This window comes from Bufo gargarizans, chromosome 4 (assembly GCF_014858855.1).
Source record: "Bufo gargarizans isolate SCDJY-AF-19 chromosome 4, ASM1485885v1, whole genome shotgun sequence".
Taxonomy (NCBI): domain Eukaryota; kingdom Metazoa; phylum Chordata; class Amphibia; order Anura; family Bufonidae; genus Bufo; species Bufo gargarizans.
In genome coordinates this window covers 217,100,000-217,118,313 of record NC_058083.1, presented here as the reverse complement: position 1 = coordinate 217,118,313, position 18,314 = coordinate 217,100,000, and the positions used below count along the sequence as shown (strand labels likewise).

General features: G+C 44.6%; 1 protein-coding gene across 2 annotated transcripts in view; it reads left to right on the top strand.

Annotated features, from left to right (window-relative positions):
- Positions 1-18,314, top strand: part of CLCN2 (chloride voltage-gated channel 2) — a 139,649-nt gene that overhangs the window by 107,325 nt on the left and 14,010 nt on the right. For both annotated transcript variants that reach the window (XM_044289949.1, XM_044289948.1), the window contains exons 14-16: positions 2,978-3,088; positions 3,169-3,382; positions 5,796-5,929. In XM_044289949.1, coding sequence (XP_044145884.1) covers positions 2,978-3,088; positions 3,169-3,382; positions 5,796-5,929 — 459 coding nt within the window. The remainder of the gene's footprint in view (positions 1-2,977; positions 3,089-3,168; positions 3,383-5,795; positions 5,930-18,314) is intronic.

The window sequence follows — 18,314 nt, the reverse complement described above, 5'->3', positions numbered from 1 at the left end:
CACTCACAAAAAAAAATCGCTGTAGGTCACCCACTGTCACGGCCTATGGTGTACGCTATGACACTGTTGCCACACTTCTTGCTGTGAGAGCATGCAGTGGCAGTGTCTCGGCCTTCTGGGTGATTGCCGTGACATGGTTGCCACGCATGCTGTTGCCGGTGGTTACGTGTTTGGTACGCTTGTGTGTGTGTTGTGGAATCATATATCTAGTATCAAATGTATACTTGCTTGTATTATATCTAACAGTTTGCTTAACAAAATGGCCCCTGAAGTAGCAGCCAGCTCCCTTAATAATCCCTTACTAATCACTTTATGATATTGAAATTGCTGACATATTGCTGACATAATGCTGACTTTTGCTAAAGTATGGAGTGATAATGTGATACGTTATCATGGGACTTAGTAATGTGACAATTAGATCATTAAATTAGCCGAGTCATAAAGTTCCCCTTTTTCTGCTATAAAAAATCATGTAATCTGAATAAACGGAACATCTAGCATTGACTTCTCTGTGACAGTCTGTGTGTGATCTCTCGAGGCGTACGTATGCCAATCATTTCATACCATTCGGAGCAGTGCATCAACCTTACCTGACTATTAGGTCAGATCCAGAATCAGAACCATATCATGTGCACTTCCCCTTTAAGTGGTATCCTCCCTCTTTCTGGTGCTGTAAGGGTTAACTCCCTGACTGGGTGTGGTCACTTGGCTTTTCTTCTGTGGTTTCCTGGCTGGAGTCAGTTGTACTTCAGCTGTCGTTGGTGCTGGAGCTCTGCTCCAGTCCAGGGTGTTCCATCAGTCCAGTGAGGGCCACCCTTGTGGTCATCAATGTCATCCCGGTGTCTCCTTCTCTTCCTGTCCCTATTTGTATGGAGTGGGTTATGTTCAGGGTGTTTGTATGTCTAGTTTGGTGTTACATGTTTGGTGTCATGTTTACTAGACATTCCCCTGTCTCATGTTTTTGCTGCTATGGGTGTCCTGGGTTCCTGTGTGGTTTGTGGTGTGTGCTGTGTCCTTTAATGTTGGTGTGGACAGCAGCACTAGTGCACCGGTTCCATTCAGTGTGTCTGTGGCAGGTAAGTGTGTTATTGGTTTTGCTTACCTGCCATCTCCTTTTGCTGTATGTGTTCCCCCCTCCTTGCAGCCTGGCCTCAGATAGAAACCCCTGTTCCTCCATTACTGGGATGAACAGGTTGTCTCTTCCCTGCTCCTTGGTGAGGGATTATCAGGGCGACTCGGGGTCCGGGGTATCCTGGGTATGAGCCGTCCTACCATCCAGGTCCGCTCATACGGTGAGGAGTTAGGGCGAGGATTAGGGACTCTTTAGGAGGTGACCTGCTCCCTTATTACTCCTTTTGGCCACGCTGATCCTCTTTTATCTTTTGACACCACATGGTGGGGGGTTTCCCCCACTCCCCGCCGTGACAGTATGAGCGGACCTGGATGGTAGGACGGCTCATACCCAGGATACATAACCCACTCCATACAAATGGGGACAGGAAGGGAAGGAGACACCGGGATGACAGTGATGACCACAAGGGTGGCCCTCACTGGACAGATGGAACACCCTGGACTGGAGCAGAGCTCCAGCACCAACGACAGCATTTTGCGGAACGGAATTGCGGACCCATTCATTTCTATGGGGCAGTTCCGGGTCTGCAATTCCGTTCCCGAAAAAAAAAGAACATGTCCTATTTTTGTCCGCAATTGCAAATCTGGTCCTCTATTCCTGGGAAATGTTTTTACAGGTTTATGCAAATAAGGTTTTCGGTGCACTGTGGGCAGCTCCATTTGGTGCACTATTGCTTTGCCATAATGTCGCCCAGCTGCTTCTACTCTTGTTTAGCCAATCCCTATCTTACATGGTACAACAGAGATGCTCCCCAACTTTCTCATAGCATCCCAGTTACATTTTATTGCAAAAAAAAATCTGGAAATTTCCCTTTTTGTTTATGAGTTACCTAAGAATTTCAGACATAACAGCAGTCATCTATGCTCGGACCTCCTACACAAATGATTACTACGTCCAATTTGGCAGCTCGGCAGTACCCATTGTTTTCTACAATAACATCTGTCACAACCGAGCCTGATTTAAGAAAACACTTCAACCCAGAGTTCTTATTGTCAGGGATACTTTCACATAGTACTCAAATTTCTCTCAAATAAGTCAGACTGGAGTGATAAAATAAGCCATTAGCAAAAAGAAGCGATGGACTTTCTTCAGGCGTTCCAGAGTGTTGGGGTAGGTTCATATGGAGGGGTTTTTGGAGGAGGATTTGGGGACAATTTTTCTGCAGGTTTTAAGCCAAAGCCAGAAGTGGATTCAAAAAGATTTGGAAGTACAAAAGAAGGACTTATATTTCTCCCCCTTACTGCCTCAACGCCTCCTCCAAAAACTGTACATGGACCTACCCTTAGACTAAAACACTAGCTACAGTGGATAGACATAAGGAGGACTTAACCTAATGTGCGGTGTATATATCTTATGTCCCACACATTCCCATACAAAAGGTTTCTTGGCAGATATACCATTTGAAAAGGAATTTGACAATATCGTTATTCTGCATTGAAATTGCTGGGAGCCTGACTGTTTCCGACAGAGGGGCAATTAGTAAGAAATGCCATCGTATCTTCACATACCTTGACATTTCTTTTTCATTATGAGCCAAGTAACTTAGGATTAGTGATTGCCTACAAGACACAATAATGGTCACCATATAAAGTCATCCAGACATGGGATTCTCTGTTACCGGGCTCACTAAAATGTTGGCAAACCATTCAACTAGAAGTAATTGGCAGATGATGATCAACGAGTCTTGTTCAGTACATTTAGTCCATAGTGCAGTATTTCTTTGGCTTCAGAGGAACTAGGCCCACCCTGACTTAAGATACTTTTCAGTCTTGTGATCATATTTATACTGCAAAATATTTCATACTTCATACACCCTAAAATATAATCAAATCAACTTTATACTAGGTGCTGCATTTGGCAGGCTAGTTGGTGAGAGCATGGCAGCTTGGTTCCCAGATGGTATTCACAGTGATGGCAGCACATATCGGATTGTCCCTGGTGGCTATGCAGTTGTAGGTAAGAAATCTCTTTGTGTCTCATTGCATTATTATTCTCCAGGTTTAGCTCTTATACCTCTGCCTCCTTCCCTCCATCAGGTGCCGCAGCGCTCTCAGGAGCAGTCACTCATACTGTGTCTACAGCAGTGATTGTTTTTGAACTGACCGGACAGATTTCTCATATATTACCAGTGATGATTGCCGTCATTCTGGCTAATGCAGTGGCTCAGAGTCTGCAGCCATCCCTGTATGACAGTATTATTCGCATCAAAAAATTGCCTTATCTTCCAGAGCTGGGCTTTGGGCACCAAGAGTGAGTATTGAATGTGTTGTATTAAATTATACTGTCTTGTTTGCAGTAAATTGGGAACCAGTTTCCACATCAGAACAAAATGCAGAGAAGCCCTTGTTATGTTAGAACCAGCAGAATGATTGCCAGATCGCCTATTATCCTTAGGGAAACTCCAGCTGAGCATCCATTTTTCCAGCAGCAGCGGAAACACAGTATTACCCACAGACAATGAATATGATAGGCTGGGTCCACCTGAACTAGAGCCTCTGTCATGAGCAAGGATACCGCCTCTGATATGACATCAGGTTACTCTCAAACGCATATGTCAAGGGGTATGAGTAAGCAACCCCTTTAAGTTTAAATAATTGATTATATATAGGTCCTCAAATAGGACCAAAAATAGTAGTGCAAGTCATATTTAAAGGGATTTTTCTCTCTAATAACTTGATAGCATATCAATATTGATTATCTAAGATTTAGGCTACATGCACACGAACGTAAGGGCTCCGTGCCCATTCTTCGGACCACAAATTGCTGTCCACAATGCACTGGCACAGACCGCGGGGAAGCCGCATGCGGATCGCGGACCTATTCACTTGAATGGGGTCCACGATTCACATCCAACGGTCCGCATTGCGGAGGCACAGCCACAACCACCACGGAAGCACAAAGGGATGGAGCGCAAACCAGCGCTGACCGTGGCATATAAGGGGTTGGCCTAATCACCGATGCTGGTGGATGCAGCAGGGATCCGTCTGTCAGTAATAGCACACATGGGGGGAGGGAGGATAAGAGTGTTCGTCCGGGGGAACAAAGTACCGGCCATTTAGGATGAGCATTCACGCCCTTGGTCCTTAAGGGGTTAATTAATCCGCCTCAGGTCTGGACATATTTATCATTGCTAACCTGCTATCATGCTGTTTTAATGTGCTGTGTACATTAGTAAGACTCTGTTGAAAAATAATTTATTCTTTACATTCGACATATTTGATACCTTATGTGAAAAAGCACTTCAGAATGTACGCCACATCTCAGCTTTAAGCCCCCCCCCCCCCCCCCGACTACCATATCCCATACATCTCATATATCAAAATGACCAAGAGACATAAGTAAAAAGATATATATTTAAGTTCCATGTTGGGTTGCTAAAAAAAATGTGAAAAGCAGACATTTTTTTTCCTGTTTTTCACATCTTCAAGGTTATAAAAAATAAAAACAAAATATACTAAAATAAAAATGACCTAAAAATAAAGTCCCATGTTTGACTGAAAAAAGGCCCAAAAATGATTTACATAACCCCAAAAAAAAAGTTAAGGCTTTTAAAAACGCATTGACTGGGAAAAAAAGCTGAAAATGCGCCTGGTCGGGGTAAATGGCCCTGTCTTGAACTTGTTAAACCTGCCTGTATCTATCCTAAGAGCAAAATAACAAGGAAATAATATAAGGGCCAACTAGATGTGGTCGTTTCTGCCCTCAGTCTTCTGTGTTTCTAAAATAGCTGAGTGTTTGAATAGAAAATCAGATTTTCTTTTTCACTGACACGTAACATCTGGATACAGTTTTTTTGGCATGGACTCTGAACAGACTTGCTTAGTATTGCATATGCAGTGTCACAGTGAATAAATAGAAATGTGATATTGGCCAAAATGAACCCAAATAAATATACTTATGTAACTGGGTGTGCCACCTTAAATAGATAGGGGTCATAGGAAAAACGTCTCTACATGAAGGGAAAATAACGATACTGTCTTTTGTCAATAATTGGCAGAGCTGCTCCAGTTCAGATATATTGGTAGCTTTTTGTGCATGTATTGCTAATTTCAGGTCCAACCACAATTTAGCTACATGGATAATTGTGTGAGTTATAACTAGGGATGAGCAAATTTCATATTTCGAAGTACGTATATGGGTTTCGTGTTGTGGTATTTACTGAATTGCATTATGGATTCCGTTACCACGGACCATAACGCAATTCCATGACTGAATGATTTTAGAGGCATTCCGTTAACCATTCCGTCATAATAGAAATCTATGGCCTGCATAATGGATCCATCCGGTTTACGTTATGCTGGAGTCCTGTCCTGCATAACGTAAACCGCACGGATCCATTATGCAGGCCATAGACTTCTATTATGACAGAATGAATAACGGAATGCCTCTAAAGGCTTTCCGTTATGCATTCCGTCATGGAATTGCGTTATGGTCTGTGGTAACGGAATCCATAACGCAATTCAGTAAATACCACAACACGAACCCGCACACGAACTTCAAAATATGAAATTTGCTCATCCCTAGTTTTAATCCATCAGCACCTTATTTATTCCCTCTTCCTTCATCCAGTACTGACATAGGAAAAGACGCACTGCCTAATAGCCAAAACCATGTGTTTAACGCAGTCTACCAGATAGATTATTCTTTTATATTTCTGTTCCAGGAGGTACAATGTACGGGTTGAGGACATTATGCTGAGAAATATTCCCTTTTTATCGTTAAACACCAAGTACCGAGAGCTTCAAGAACTGCTAACGGACTGTCGGTTGAAGAACCTGGCTTTGGTGGAATCTGCAGGTAAAATGATTAGAGAGTTAGGCCTCATGCACACGACCGTAGTTCTGGTCAGCATCCAAGCAGCAGTTTTCGCGGCTCGGGTGCGGATCTATTCACTTCAGTGGGGCTGCCAAAGATGCATCCGCATCCGTTGCATCGTTCCGTGGCCCCGCAAAAAAAAAAAATAACATGTCCTATTCTTGTCTGTTTTGCGAACAAGAATAGGCATTTCTACAATGGTCCACCCGTACGGGCGGCTTATGTTTTTTGCGGATCCGCGGTTTGCGGACCGCAAAAAAACTGAACGGTCATGTGCATGAGGCCTTAGGGAGAGTTAGGGCGTTATGTGTGCAAAATTTTACATTTAGACTACTGAAATCACAACATGTCTACATAGCGTGTGTTTATCTTTTATGAATTACTGTGGAGCACAAAATAAAAAGGTGAAAAAGATTGTGGAGACTATAAAAAGCTAAAGTTAAAGAAACTTAAAGGGATTGTGCAGCATTTTCTATGTGATGGCCTGTCTTCAGGATAGGCCATCACTAGCTGATGGGTGGGGGTCTGACACTCTTCACTCCTGCCAATCAGATCAGGTATGCCTCCGTCACTGGAAGTCAGGCCAGAACTTCACAGCACTGCCAACATTGTAGTGGACAGTGCTCATCACTGCAGTGCTGCTCCCATTAATACCAAATTTGTATGTTTTATATATATATATATATATATATATATATTTTTTTTTTTTTTCTAAAAATAAAATACTATTTTTGCACTTTAACTTTTTGCTTTAGGGTTCATGCACATAACCGTTGTCGGCTGGTGCCTGTATTGCGGCCCAGCTAAATGGGTCCGCAATCTAGAAGGCGCGATGCGGTCTTCTGTCCGTGCCTCCACACCTTTCACATACAGTTGGTGCCTGTGCATTGCATACCACAATTTGCCTACACAAACGATCCAATTATTAGATGAACAAGCTTTTTGCTCATTCATCAGGTAATCGGCGGCCTCTTGCCCACGACCGTATGCCCTCCGAGATATATGGTCCGTGAACAGGCCATATGTCCCGCAGCGGCATTGATCGGGTGCACGGTAGCGCACAGCATCATAGATTACAATGATGCTGTGCACGTTGAGCCGCCCGCGGGACTATTGTCCCGCACTCATATGATCATATGTAATTGGGCAGGCTTTCTTTTATAGAATTTTTTTTTATTTTTTTAATCTTATTATTGATGCTTGCCCACATTTTTTCTAGAACATCCCTCTAGATCAAGTTGATAATAAATTTGGCATTTCAGGATGTGCAAAAAAAAAATTCCAGTCCACATTGGCTCTTAGTGGGAAATTGCAAGCCTTGAAATTTATTTCAAACAACTAGTATACAGAAGACTATGTATCCCCACATCCTCAAATTAGTTTAAAGAGGATAACAAACTTATATGGGCATGAGAACATCAATGGGCAGCCGCTCTGCCAGCCCACTACAAAGCAATCTCACCACAAGGCATCGTTGAAGGTGGGTTCACACAGCTTGATCAAATGTGCAAGTATAGTAAATGTACCTTAGCAGTACAGCAGTTTAGAGCGGTGATGCTAGCATGTAGCACACTAGACTGCTGAGGCCAGCGATTGGCTGCAGTGGTCATGTGGCTGTATAGCAGGTCATCACTGCATGAAAATAAACATAAAGACCAAAGGGGACCACAGGAGCATTGGTGCTTGAGTCATAGCGAATTTATCAGGGGCAACAGTTTTTTCCCCCCTCATTTTCTAACATTTTCTGCTTTTAGGTGAAGTTAGAAAACTCCCAGACAACCCCTTTAAAATTATGAAAATATTACACATTAGTGTCTGTAGAGTGCTGGTACATTTGGTGTTTGGTCACTTTTTCATTGCAGTCACACACATGAGCCTACTTGCTAGGAGGTGCTGACTAAGGGAGAATTCTCATCTCTGTTTAATTTCCGTTCCGAAAAAAAACAGATTGTGTAAAAAAAAAAAAAACCCAGATCCTGTGCATCAGTTTTCCACAGGATCCGTTTTATTAAAGGATCCTGTTGCACATTTGGCATTTGTTTGAGCCATTTTGTCAGAGATCCGTTATTTTATATGGATAAAAAGTCCTGCATGCAGGACGTTTTTTCCATCTAAAATATGGACCTCAGACAGAAATGGCTCAAACGGATGCCAAATGTGCAACAGGATCCTTTAATAAAACGGATCCTGTGGATAACTGATGCACAGGATCTGGGTTTTTGTTTTTTACAGGATCCAGATTTTTGTTTTGTGACAGATCAGAAGAACGGAAAATGAAATGGAAATGTGAACGCCACCACTGTCTTTTACAGAAAAGTTTTGCCCGTTACTATTCTGAATAGTTACTTAAGATTCACATGCAAGACGATAGCAGGACATTGGCTAATTGGTATCTGGATGAGAGTAATAATTTTAATACACCACTAATATGAGCTCATTAAAATACTTATCCGCTGTTCTATTATTTGCTTGTCCACATGGTAACAGCATATTCTGAATACGCTCTCATCTCCCTAGCAACTATTTGACAGCACGTTGCGTCAGCCATTCTTTCAGTATTACAGTGTGCCACATGGTGATAGCACTATTCTTATTACCAGAAGAGAGAACAGTATGAACATCACTGTGTAACCCGTGCAAGAGCCTGTTTAGCCATTCACTGACAGTTACTCGTTCAGGTGCATGATACTTGGAGGAAGTGGTCACAAATGGATACTGCAAGGTGTGAACCACCAAGTAATTTGGAATAATTGATGCAATGACTTTAAAATGGGGAAATACACATAACACTAAGGCCTCATGCACACAACCATATGGCTTTTTCAGTATTTTGCGGTCCGCAAAAAATACGGATGACCTCCGTGTGCATTCCGTTTTTTGTGGAACAGAACACCTGGCCCCTGATAGAACATGTCCTAGGGGACAGTACTGTTCTATCTTTGAACAGAATGAAAAAACGGAAATACGGAACAGAAGGCATACGGAGTACCTTCCTTTTTTTGCTGATCCATTGAAATGACCGTATACAGAACACAAAAAAACTGAACGTAAACAGAAAAAATAAAAACGTTTGTGTGCATGAGGCCTAAACATGAGATAGTATGCTAAGCATTTCATGATAGTCATCCTCCGCAATGTGCAGGAAACCTTGAGCATGTGATTACGCTTGTCCACTACCAAGTATAAAATACAGTGTATGTTAGGCTACTTTCACACTGCCGTTTTGGCTTTCCATAATAATAATTTGCCCTGCTGTAAATATTTGACTTTATTTGCAGCATGTAGTCGTAATCCCTAATTATGTAGAACTCCTGTACCTGGTGTGGCTGAAGAGCAGTTATGTGGTTTTGCTAAAGCTACAGGTGAAGCATGTGATTTTTATGTGCTTCACCTGTACTTGCACAGAAATCATTGCAATTAGTGCCACACGGGTTTGCTATAGAAGGGTCTTGTCACGCGGCTAGGATGCTGCTAGGAGCGGCAGGTCCTTGCAGATTACTATTGCAAGAGGTTACAGCTCATTGCAGTTTAATGGAGGACTTTTAGCAAACCTTGCTGTCCTTGGCAAACTAGAAGGGGTTACCGCTTCTTCCATTAGTAGTCTGCGTGGCTTTGCTGCTTTTAGCTGCATCGGGACAGCAGCTCCGCCATGCAGACACAGGCTCAAACTGTCCCACAGGAAAGGGCCCCTGAGCCTGGGTGGGCCCCTAGCACAAGTGGAACATGCCAAAGTACATACAGATATTCTGTGCCAGCCTATGCCTCCATATAAAAACTGGGTAGAGTATTTAAGAAGCCACCCAGTTTGTTATATTAGATGCATCGGGCGGCTGAGACGGCAGGGTCTCCAGGACAAAGAGACCACCATTAGGAGTATATTTAATTCTGTCTGAAACGACGTCACGGAATTCCATGGCGATCTACAGCATTTTATACAGTAGTTCATAAGCTCGAAGGAAATGGATTTCTGATCACTCTACTGGGTGAAGGAATCATTGCTGAGGGGGAGCAGGACGGAGAAACCGCAGATCCAGTAACAGACACTTCTTTCAGGCTGCATCAGGATTGGCTAATGGAGAATATTGATTAGTATTTGTACAGAAGAGCCGCAGGGGGATTCTGTCACCTCGTTTTCGGTTATAGAGCTGCGGACATGCACGGCTAGATCATGTCCGCAATATACCGGTCCTATAGGGCTGTGCTTTTATTTAGTTTAAAAAATTATTTTAGAGATATGTAAATGAGCTTTGTAAGGTGCCCAAGGGGCTGTACTAACCTTCCTGGTACCCAGCCACACCTGCCTGTGAAGGAGCCCAGCACCGCCTATGTCCTCCGAATCTTCTCCTTTCTTCACAGATTGCCGTAATATCACGATGCACGAGCTCGCACATGCGCAGTTCCTTCCCTGAGGCTGATGCCAGCACAGGGAAGGAACACTATAACCGGCACTGCGCATGCACGAGCTCGCGGCAATCTAACTTGGGCACCCTACAAGGCTCATTTACATATCTCTAAAATTATTTTTTAAACAAATTATTTTTTAAACAAATGTGCCCCCATTGAAGTGAATGGGTCCGCATCCGAGCCGCCAAAACTGCGGCTCGGATGCGGACCAAAACAACGGCCGTGTGCATAATTTACTCTAGAAACTGATATAAATCATAGCGCCAATATGTGCCAGCTCATAGTTGGCATGGATTTATTTTTTGGGTGCATGGGCTCCAGTAAGATGCGGCATATTTATAAAGAGGCCTTTATAATGCGCCACTTCTTACTCCAGTTTATATTTTCTTTATTAAGGCCTCATGCACACAACCGTATCTGTTTTCTGCGTCTGATCTGCATTTTTCAGATGCAAACCTCATTTCAATCGGGCCGCAAATATTGCAGACAGCACACTGTGTGCGGTCTGCATCGGTATGTCTGCGTGGCTGTTACGCAAAAAAGATGGAACATGTCCTTTTCTTGCCCATTTTGCACACAAGAATGGGCAGTTCTACAATAGGGATTAATGCAAAATGGATACGGTCATGTGCATGTGGCCTAAGACTGGAGGTCCTAATAAATTTCCCCCTAAGGCTGAGTTCACACGGTCGAGATTTCCGCGCGGGTGCAATGCGTGAGGTGAACGCATTGCACCCGCACTGAATCCGGACCCATTCACTTCTATGGGGCTGTGCACATGAGCAGTGATTTTCACGCATCACTTATGCGTTGCGTGAAAATCGCAGCATGCTCTATATTGTGCATTTATCACGCAACGCAGGCCCCTTAGAAGTGAATGGGGCTGAGTGAAAATCGCAAACATCCGCAATCAAGTGCGGATGCGGTGTGATTTTCACGCATGGTTGCTAAGATGACAGTCTATTCACTGTATTATTTTTTGTTTTATTGTATTAAAAAATAAAAAATAATTAACTCACCTCCTCTCCTTGATCGCGTAGCTGCCGGTCTCTTCTTACTTCTTTAATCATGAGCTGCCGGCTAAAGGACCTGTGGTGACATCACATCACATGGTCCAATCACATATCACCACAGGTCCTTTAGCCGGCAGCTCATGATTAAAGAAGAAAGAAGAGTCCGGCAGCTACGCGATCAAGGGGAAGAGGTGAGTTAATTATTTTTTTATTTTTTAACCCTCAATTGACCACCTACTAAGCATTCTGGGCATAACCATGTTATAAGGGAAAATAATAACATCTACACAACACCGAACCCAAACCTGAACTTCAGTGAAGAATTTCAGGTCTGGGTACCACAGTCAGTTTTTTATCACGCGCGTTCAAAACGCATTGCACCAGCGCGATAAAAACTGAACAACGTAACGCAATCGCAGTCAAAACTGACTGAAATTGGGTGCCTACTCGAGCGGGTTTGTTGCAGTACACCCGGGATGCATCCTGAACAAATCCGTCACGCCCGTGTGAACTCAGCCTAAGGCCTCCTGCACACGAACGTTGTGTGCATCCGTGGCCGTTGTGCCGTTTTCCATTTTTTTTCACGGACCCATTGACTTTCAATGGGTCCGTGGAAAAATCGGAAAATGCACCGTTTGGCAGCCGCATCCGTGAGCCGTGTTTCCTGGCCGTGAAAAAAATATGACCTGTCCTATTTTTTTCACGGCCAACGGTTCACGGGCCCATTCAAGTCAATGGGTCCGTGAAAGAACACGGATGCACACAAGATTGGCATCCGTGTCCGTGATCCGTGGCCGTAGGTTAGTTTCATACAGACGGATCCGAAGATCCGTCTGCATAAAAGCTTTTTCAGAGCTGAGTTTTCACTTCGTGAAAACTCAGATCCGACAGTATATTCTAACACAGAAGCGTTCCCATGGTGATGGGACGCTTCTAGTTAGAATACACTACAAACTGTGTACAAGACTGCCCCCTGCTGCCTGGCAGCACCCGATCTCTTACAGGGGGATATGATAGTGCGGCACCTGAAGGGGTTAATTGTACTATCATATCCCCCTGTAAGAGATCAGGGCTGCCAGGCAGCAGGGGGCAGACCCCCCCCCCTCCCCAGTTTGAATATCATTGTGCGGCCCCCCCCTCCCCTGTTGTTAACTCGTTGGTGGCCAGTGTGCGCACCCCCCTCCCTCCCTCCCTCTATTGTTTTAATACATTGGGGCCAGTGTGCGCGCGCCCCCAACCCCCCCCTCCCTCCCTCTATTGTTTTAATACATTGGGGCCAGTGTGCGCACCCCCCAACCCCCCCCCCCCCCTCCCTCCCTCTATTGTAATAATAGCATTGGGGCCAGTGTGCGCACAACCCCCCCCCCCCCACAGCCCCCCCCCCCCCGATCATCGGTGGCAGCGGAGTAGAAGATTTTCATACTTACCTGGCTGCTGGCTGCTGCGATGTCTGCGTCCGGCCGGGAGCTCCTCCTACTGGTAAGTGACAGCAATGCGCCGCACAGACCTGTCACTTACCAGTAGGAGGAGCTCCCGGCCGGACACAGAGATCGCAGCAGCCAGCAGCCAGGTAAGTATGAATCTTCTACTCCGCTGCCACCGATGATCGGGGGGGGGGGGGGGGCACACTGGCCCCAATGCTATTATTACAATAGAGGGAGGGAGGGGGTTGGGGGGGCGCGCACACTGGCCCCAATGCTATTATTACAATAGAGGGAGGGAGGGGGGGGGTGGGGGGGCGCGCACACTGGCCCCAATGCTATTATTACAATAGAGGGAGGGAGGGGGGTGCGCACACTGGCCACCAACGAGTTAACAATAGGGGAGGGGGGGCCCACTGGCCACCAATGAGTTAAAAACAGGGGGGGGGGGGGTCTGCCCCCTGCTGCCTGGCAGCACCTGCCAGGCAGCAGGGGACAGTCATGTACACAGTTTTTTTGTATATTCTAACCTGAAGCGTCTCCATCACCATGGGAACGCCTCTGTGTTAGAATATACTGTCGGAAATGAGTTTCACGATGTAGCTCATATCCGACAGTATATTCTAACATAGAGGCGTTCCCATGGTGATGGGGACGCTACAAGTTAAAATATACCATCGGATTGGAGAAAACTCCAATCCGATGGTATAACAGAACTCCAGACTTTACATTGAAAGTCAATGGGGACGGATCCGTTTGAAATGGCACCATATTGTGTCAACATCAAACGGATCCGTCCCCATTGACTTGCATTGTAATTCAGGACGGATCCGTTTGGCTCCGCACGGCCAGGCGGACACCAAAATGACTTTTTTTTCATGTCCGTGGATCCTCCAAAAATCAAGGAAGACCCACGGACGGAAAAACGGTCACGGATCACGGACCCACGGACCCCGTTTTTGCGGGCCGTGAAAAAAAACTGTCGTGTGCATGAGGCCTAAGACTTCTCTTTTTGAATGTGCTCCTGACTCCATCAAGAAACCTGAACATGAAAACCCAGCCTATAAATTGTCATTTTCTTCAGTGAACTGACGCCTATGAGTTACCAGCACCCAAACATATAATGGCAGGCAAAACTAAAATTATTCGTACACAAAATGCCATGAGGCTTACTTGCAAATGCCAGGTAATGACGCTATTCACTCCTTCACAAGTAACAAGTCTGGGGTAATGATATAATATTCCGCCGGTCACACCATCTCTGTGGTCAGGGAAGTGCCAATTTCCAGTATCACCCTCATTTCTCTTTTACCTAACCAATTTCATAACCATAGCAACTGAAGATGCCTAGTTTCCACAGCAACAAGAAACGAGGGAAGTAAAATAAGGATAAGATGGCCTGTGCCATTAGATCCATTGTGATGTTGTGAGATTTAGCACACGGATAAATCGGGAGGACGCCACTGTTAACCATTCAGTGAATCGGTAAAATATTACTAAAGTGTTAAATACGTAGGTTGTAAGGGGAGAGTACGTGCCTAGCAGTGCTGAGAACAGCGTGATGATGCCGTATCCAGGGCCCTGCAATTTATTGGAAAACTTCATGTATTTTCTCACCAAAAGTGAAAGAGGTGTCATTGAGACGTCATCATTTGTCTCTTCATCAGTTTGTCTAATAAAATAAAAATATGTAGCAAAATGAAATGTGAACAGAGCCAAATCAGAACCATCTTGGATTAATGAGGCACTAAACATTTAAAGGGAGTCTGCCACCAACCTGACCAGTTTTAAACTGATCTCATAGTACCTTTGTTTAGTTTTTCAGATTCTCCAAATCGTTTTTGTCATATGCTAATGAGCCATCGCAAGTGCCCAGGGGCGCATGCGCTGATTACTGGTGCAAAATCGGAGTGACAGAAGTGGCGCAGCACTAGCAGACAAGAGTAACCGACACATGCTGACTGCATATCTCTGTGCCCACAGTGGGCAGAACACTGCGCATGCTCGAGAGCGGCGGTGACGCTCTAAGGGACTACAGGGAAATATGATGTCACACAGACACAGGGCTGGCCGGGCACTTGCAGCAAACTCTCCGCCCAGGACACTTGCGATGGCTCATTAGCAAATGATAAAAAATGTTTTTGGGGCAATTCTGAAAAATCTGAAAAACTAAACAAAGGTAACATTTGGGTCCCAAGGAACTATGTGATCGGTTTAAAACTGGTCAGGTTGGTGGCAGGCTCCCTTTAAACACTAAATAATTAGACACACATATAAAAATGTCCCTTGGATATGCCTGCGAGACTGCCAGCAAGCTGCAACAGCAAGCAGTTTAGCTGAAATCTTGCAGGTAGAGAGGAGTCCTTTTCTCCTTGCTTCCACCATCTTCGGCTGGAGACGGACTGTGTGCACCAGCATAACATCACAAAACCAGAAAAGGGGCGGGGCTAAGTCACCATTGACTATAATTGAGTCCATAACATGTATAGTGATGAAGGATCTGCAGGAGGGGACCAGAGGAAGCAACAATGACAACAGAGATTGGATTGTATGTTTGTTATTTTGTAGTCAGATGTAGGGGGAAAAAAAGACCTGCAGTGAAATTGCTGAGAAAATGGCCTTATGCACACGACTGTATGTATTTTGCGGTCCGCAAAAAATACAGATGACGTCCGTGTGCATTCCGTATTTTGCGGAATGGGACAGCTAGCCCCTAATAGAACAATACTGTCCTTTTTTTGCGGAACGGAAATACGGACATATGGAAACTGAATGCACACGGAATAACTTAAATTTTTTTGCAGACCTATTGATATGAATGGTTCCGCATACAGTCCGCCAAAAAAATGGAACGGACACGGAAAGAAAATACCTTGTGTACATGAGCACTTAGTATTAGGGTCCATTCACATGTCCGCAATTTCGTTCCGCATCTTGCGGAACGAAATTGCAGACCCATTCATTTCTATGGGGCAGCACGATGTGCTGCCCGGATCCGGAATTGCGGATCCACGCTTCCGGGTCCGCAATTCCGTTCCCCCAAAAAATAAAACTTGTCCTATTCTTGTCCGCAATTGCGGACAAGAATAGGCATTTTCTATTAAGTGCCGGCGATGTGCGGCCCACAAAATGCGGAACACACATCGCCGATGTCCGTGTTTTGCGGATCCACAAAACACACACGGACGTGTGATTGGACCCTTACTTTTACCTTCTGCAAGCTACCGAACTTTACCATTACCATGGTGTGACTAGCTGTGGCACAACTGGCAACTAGAAGGGGGATTTGTTTAGGTACATTTAGTAGTCCCTATAACAGCTCCACATGCCATGTTACCCAGCTTTCCAGGGATCCTAAAAGGCTAATTTTGCAACATTTGGGAGCAAGAATGGGGATTTATTTAGGTACATTTAGCATTTAGCAGCCCCTAAAACAGGTCTGCATGCTATGTTACCTAGCATTTCTGGGATCCTGAAAGAAAAATATGGGATGCTACTACATATTGTGATTGTGGGAATAGGAATTTATTTAGCTATATTTTGTATCCAGAAGTCAATATTACAGCTTCCCATGTTACAGTTGTGTCCAAAATAATAGCAGTAAGGCCTCTTTCACACTTGCTGGAATTACACGCCGGATCCGGAAAAAACGCAAGTGAACTGAAAGCATTTGAAGACTGATCCGTCTTCAAAATGCTTTCAGTGTTACTATGGCAGCCAGGACACTATTAAAGTCCTGGTTGCCATAGTAGTAGTGGGGAGCGGTATACTTACAGTCCGTGCGGCTCCCGGGGCGCTCCAGAATGACGTCAGAGCGCCCCATGTGCATGGATGACGTGCCATGCGATCACGTGATCCATGCGCTTGGGGCGCCCTGACGTCACTCTGGAGCGCCCCGGGAGCCGCACGGACGGTAAGTATACTGCTCCCCACTACACTTTACCATGGCTGCCAGGACTTTAGCGTCCCGGCAGCCATGGTAACCATTGAGAAAAAGCTAAACGTCAGATCCTGCAATGCGCCGAAACAACGTTTAGCTTAAGGCCGGATCAATGCCTTTCAATGGGCATTAATTCCGGATCCGGCCTTGCGGCAAGTCTTCAGGATTTTTGGCCAGAGCAAAAAGCGCAGCATGCTGCGGTATTTTCTCCAGCCAAAAAACGTTCCGTTCCGGAACTGAAGACATCCTGATGCATCCTTAACGGATTTCACTCCATTAAGAATGCATTAGGATAAAACTGATCAGGATTCTTCCGGCATAGAGCCCCGACGACGGAACTCTATGCCGGAAGAAAAGAATGCAGGTGTGAAAGAGCCCTTAAGACATCACTAACCTGATCAATCACTGTTTTTGATAGAAATGATATGTCTGCATGGCAAATAATGTACTATCAGGTGTAGTAGAGTAATAGAAATCCAACAGACCCAACAGTCATGACATGCATGCTGCTGATTCTCTATAATTCAATCACTTGAAAGGGGCATGTTCAAAATAATAGCAGTGTGGAGTTCAATTAGTGAGGTCATTCATTCTTTGAAAAACAGGTGGCAATTATTGCCCTTAATGATAGGCTGCTCAGCTAAAACGATCGCAAATGCTTTAAAATGGCAACCAAAACCTGAAAGACGTGGAAGAAAGCGAAAAACTACCATTCGAATGGATAGAAGAACAGCCAAAATGGCAAGGACTCAGCCAACAATCAGCTCCAGGAAGATCAAAGAAGGTCTAAAGTTACCTGTGAGTACTGTTACAATTAGAAGATGCCTATGTGAAGCCAAGCTATCTGCAAGAAGCCCCCGCAAAGTCCCACTGTTGAAAAAAAGACATGTGCTAAAGAGGTTACAATTTGCCAAAGAGCACAATGACTGGCCTAAAGAGAAATGGTGCAACAGTATGTGGACTGATGAAAGTAAGATTGTTCTTTTTGGGTCTAGTGGCCGGAGACAGTTTGTCAGACGACCCCCAAAAACTGAATTCAAGCCACAGTACATTGTGAAGACAGTGAAGCATGGTGGCGCAAGCATCATGATATGGGGATGTTTCTCATACTACGGTGTTGGGCCTATTTATCGCATACCAGGGATCATGGATCAGTTTGAATACATCAGATTACTTGAAGAGGTCATACTGCCTTATGCTGAAGAGGAAATGCCCTTGAAATGAGTGTTCCAACAAGACAACGACCCCAAACACACCAGTAAATGTGCAACATCTTGGTTCCAGACCAACAAGATTGACGTTATGTAGTGGCCAGCCCAATCCCCGGATCTTAATCCAATAGAAAACTTGTGGGGTGACATCAAAAATGCCGTTTCTGAGGCAAAACCAAGAACTAGAGAAGAACTGTGGAATGTAGTCCAATCATCCTGGGCTGGAATACCTGTTCAGATATGCCAGAAGTTGGTTGACTCCATGCAACACAGATGTACAGCAGTTCTCAGAAACACTGGTTATACAACTCAATATTAGTTAAGTGATTCAAAGGAAAGCAAAATCTTCAAACATTTTTCAGTTTATATAGTGAATGT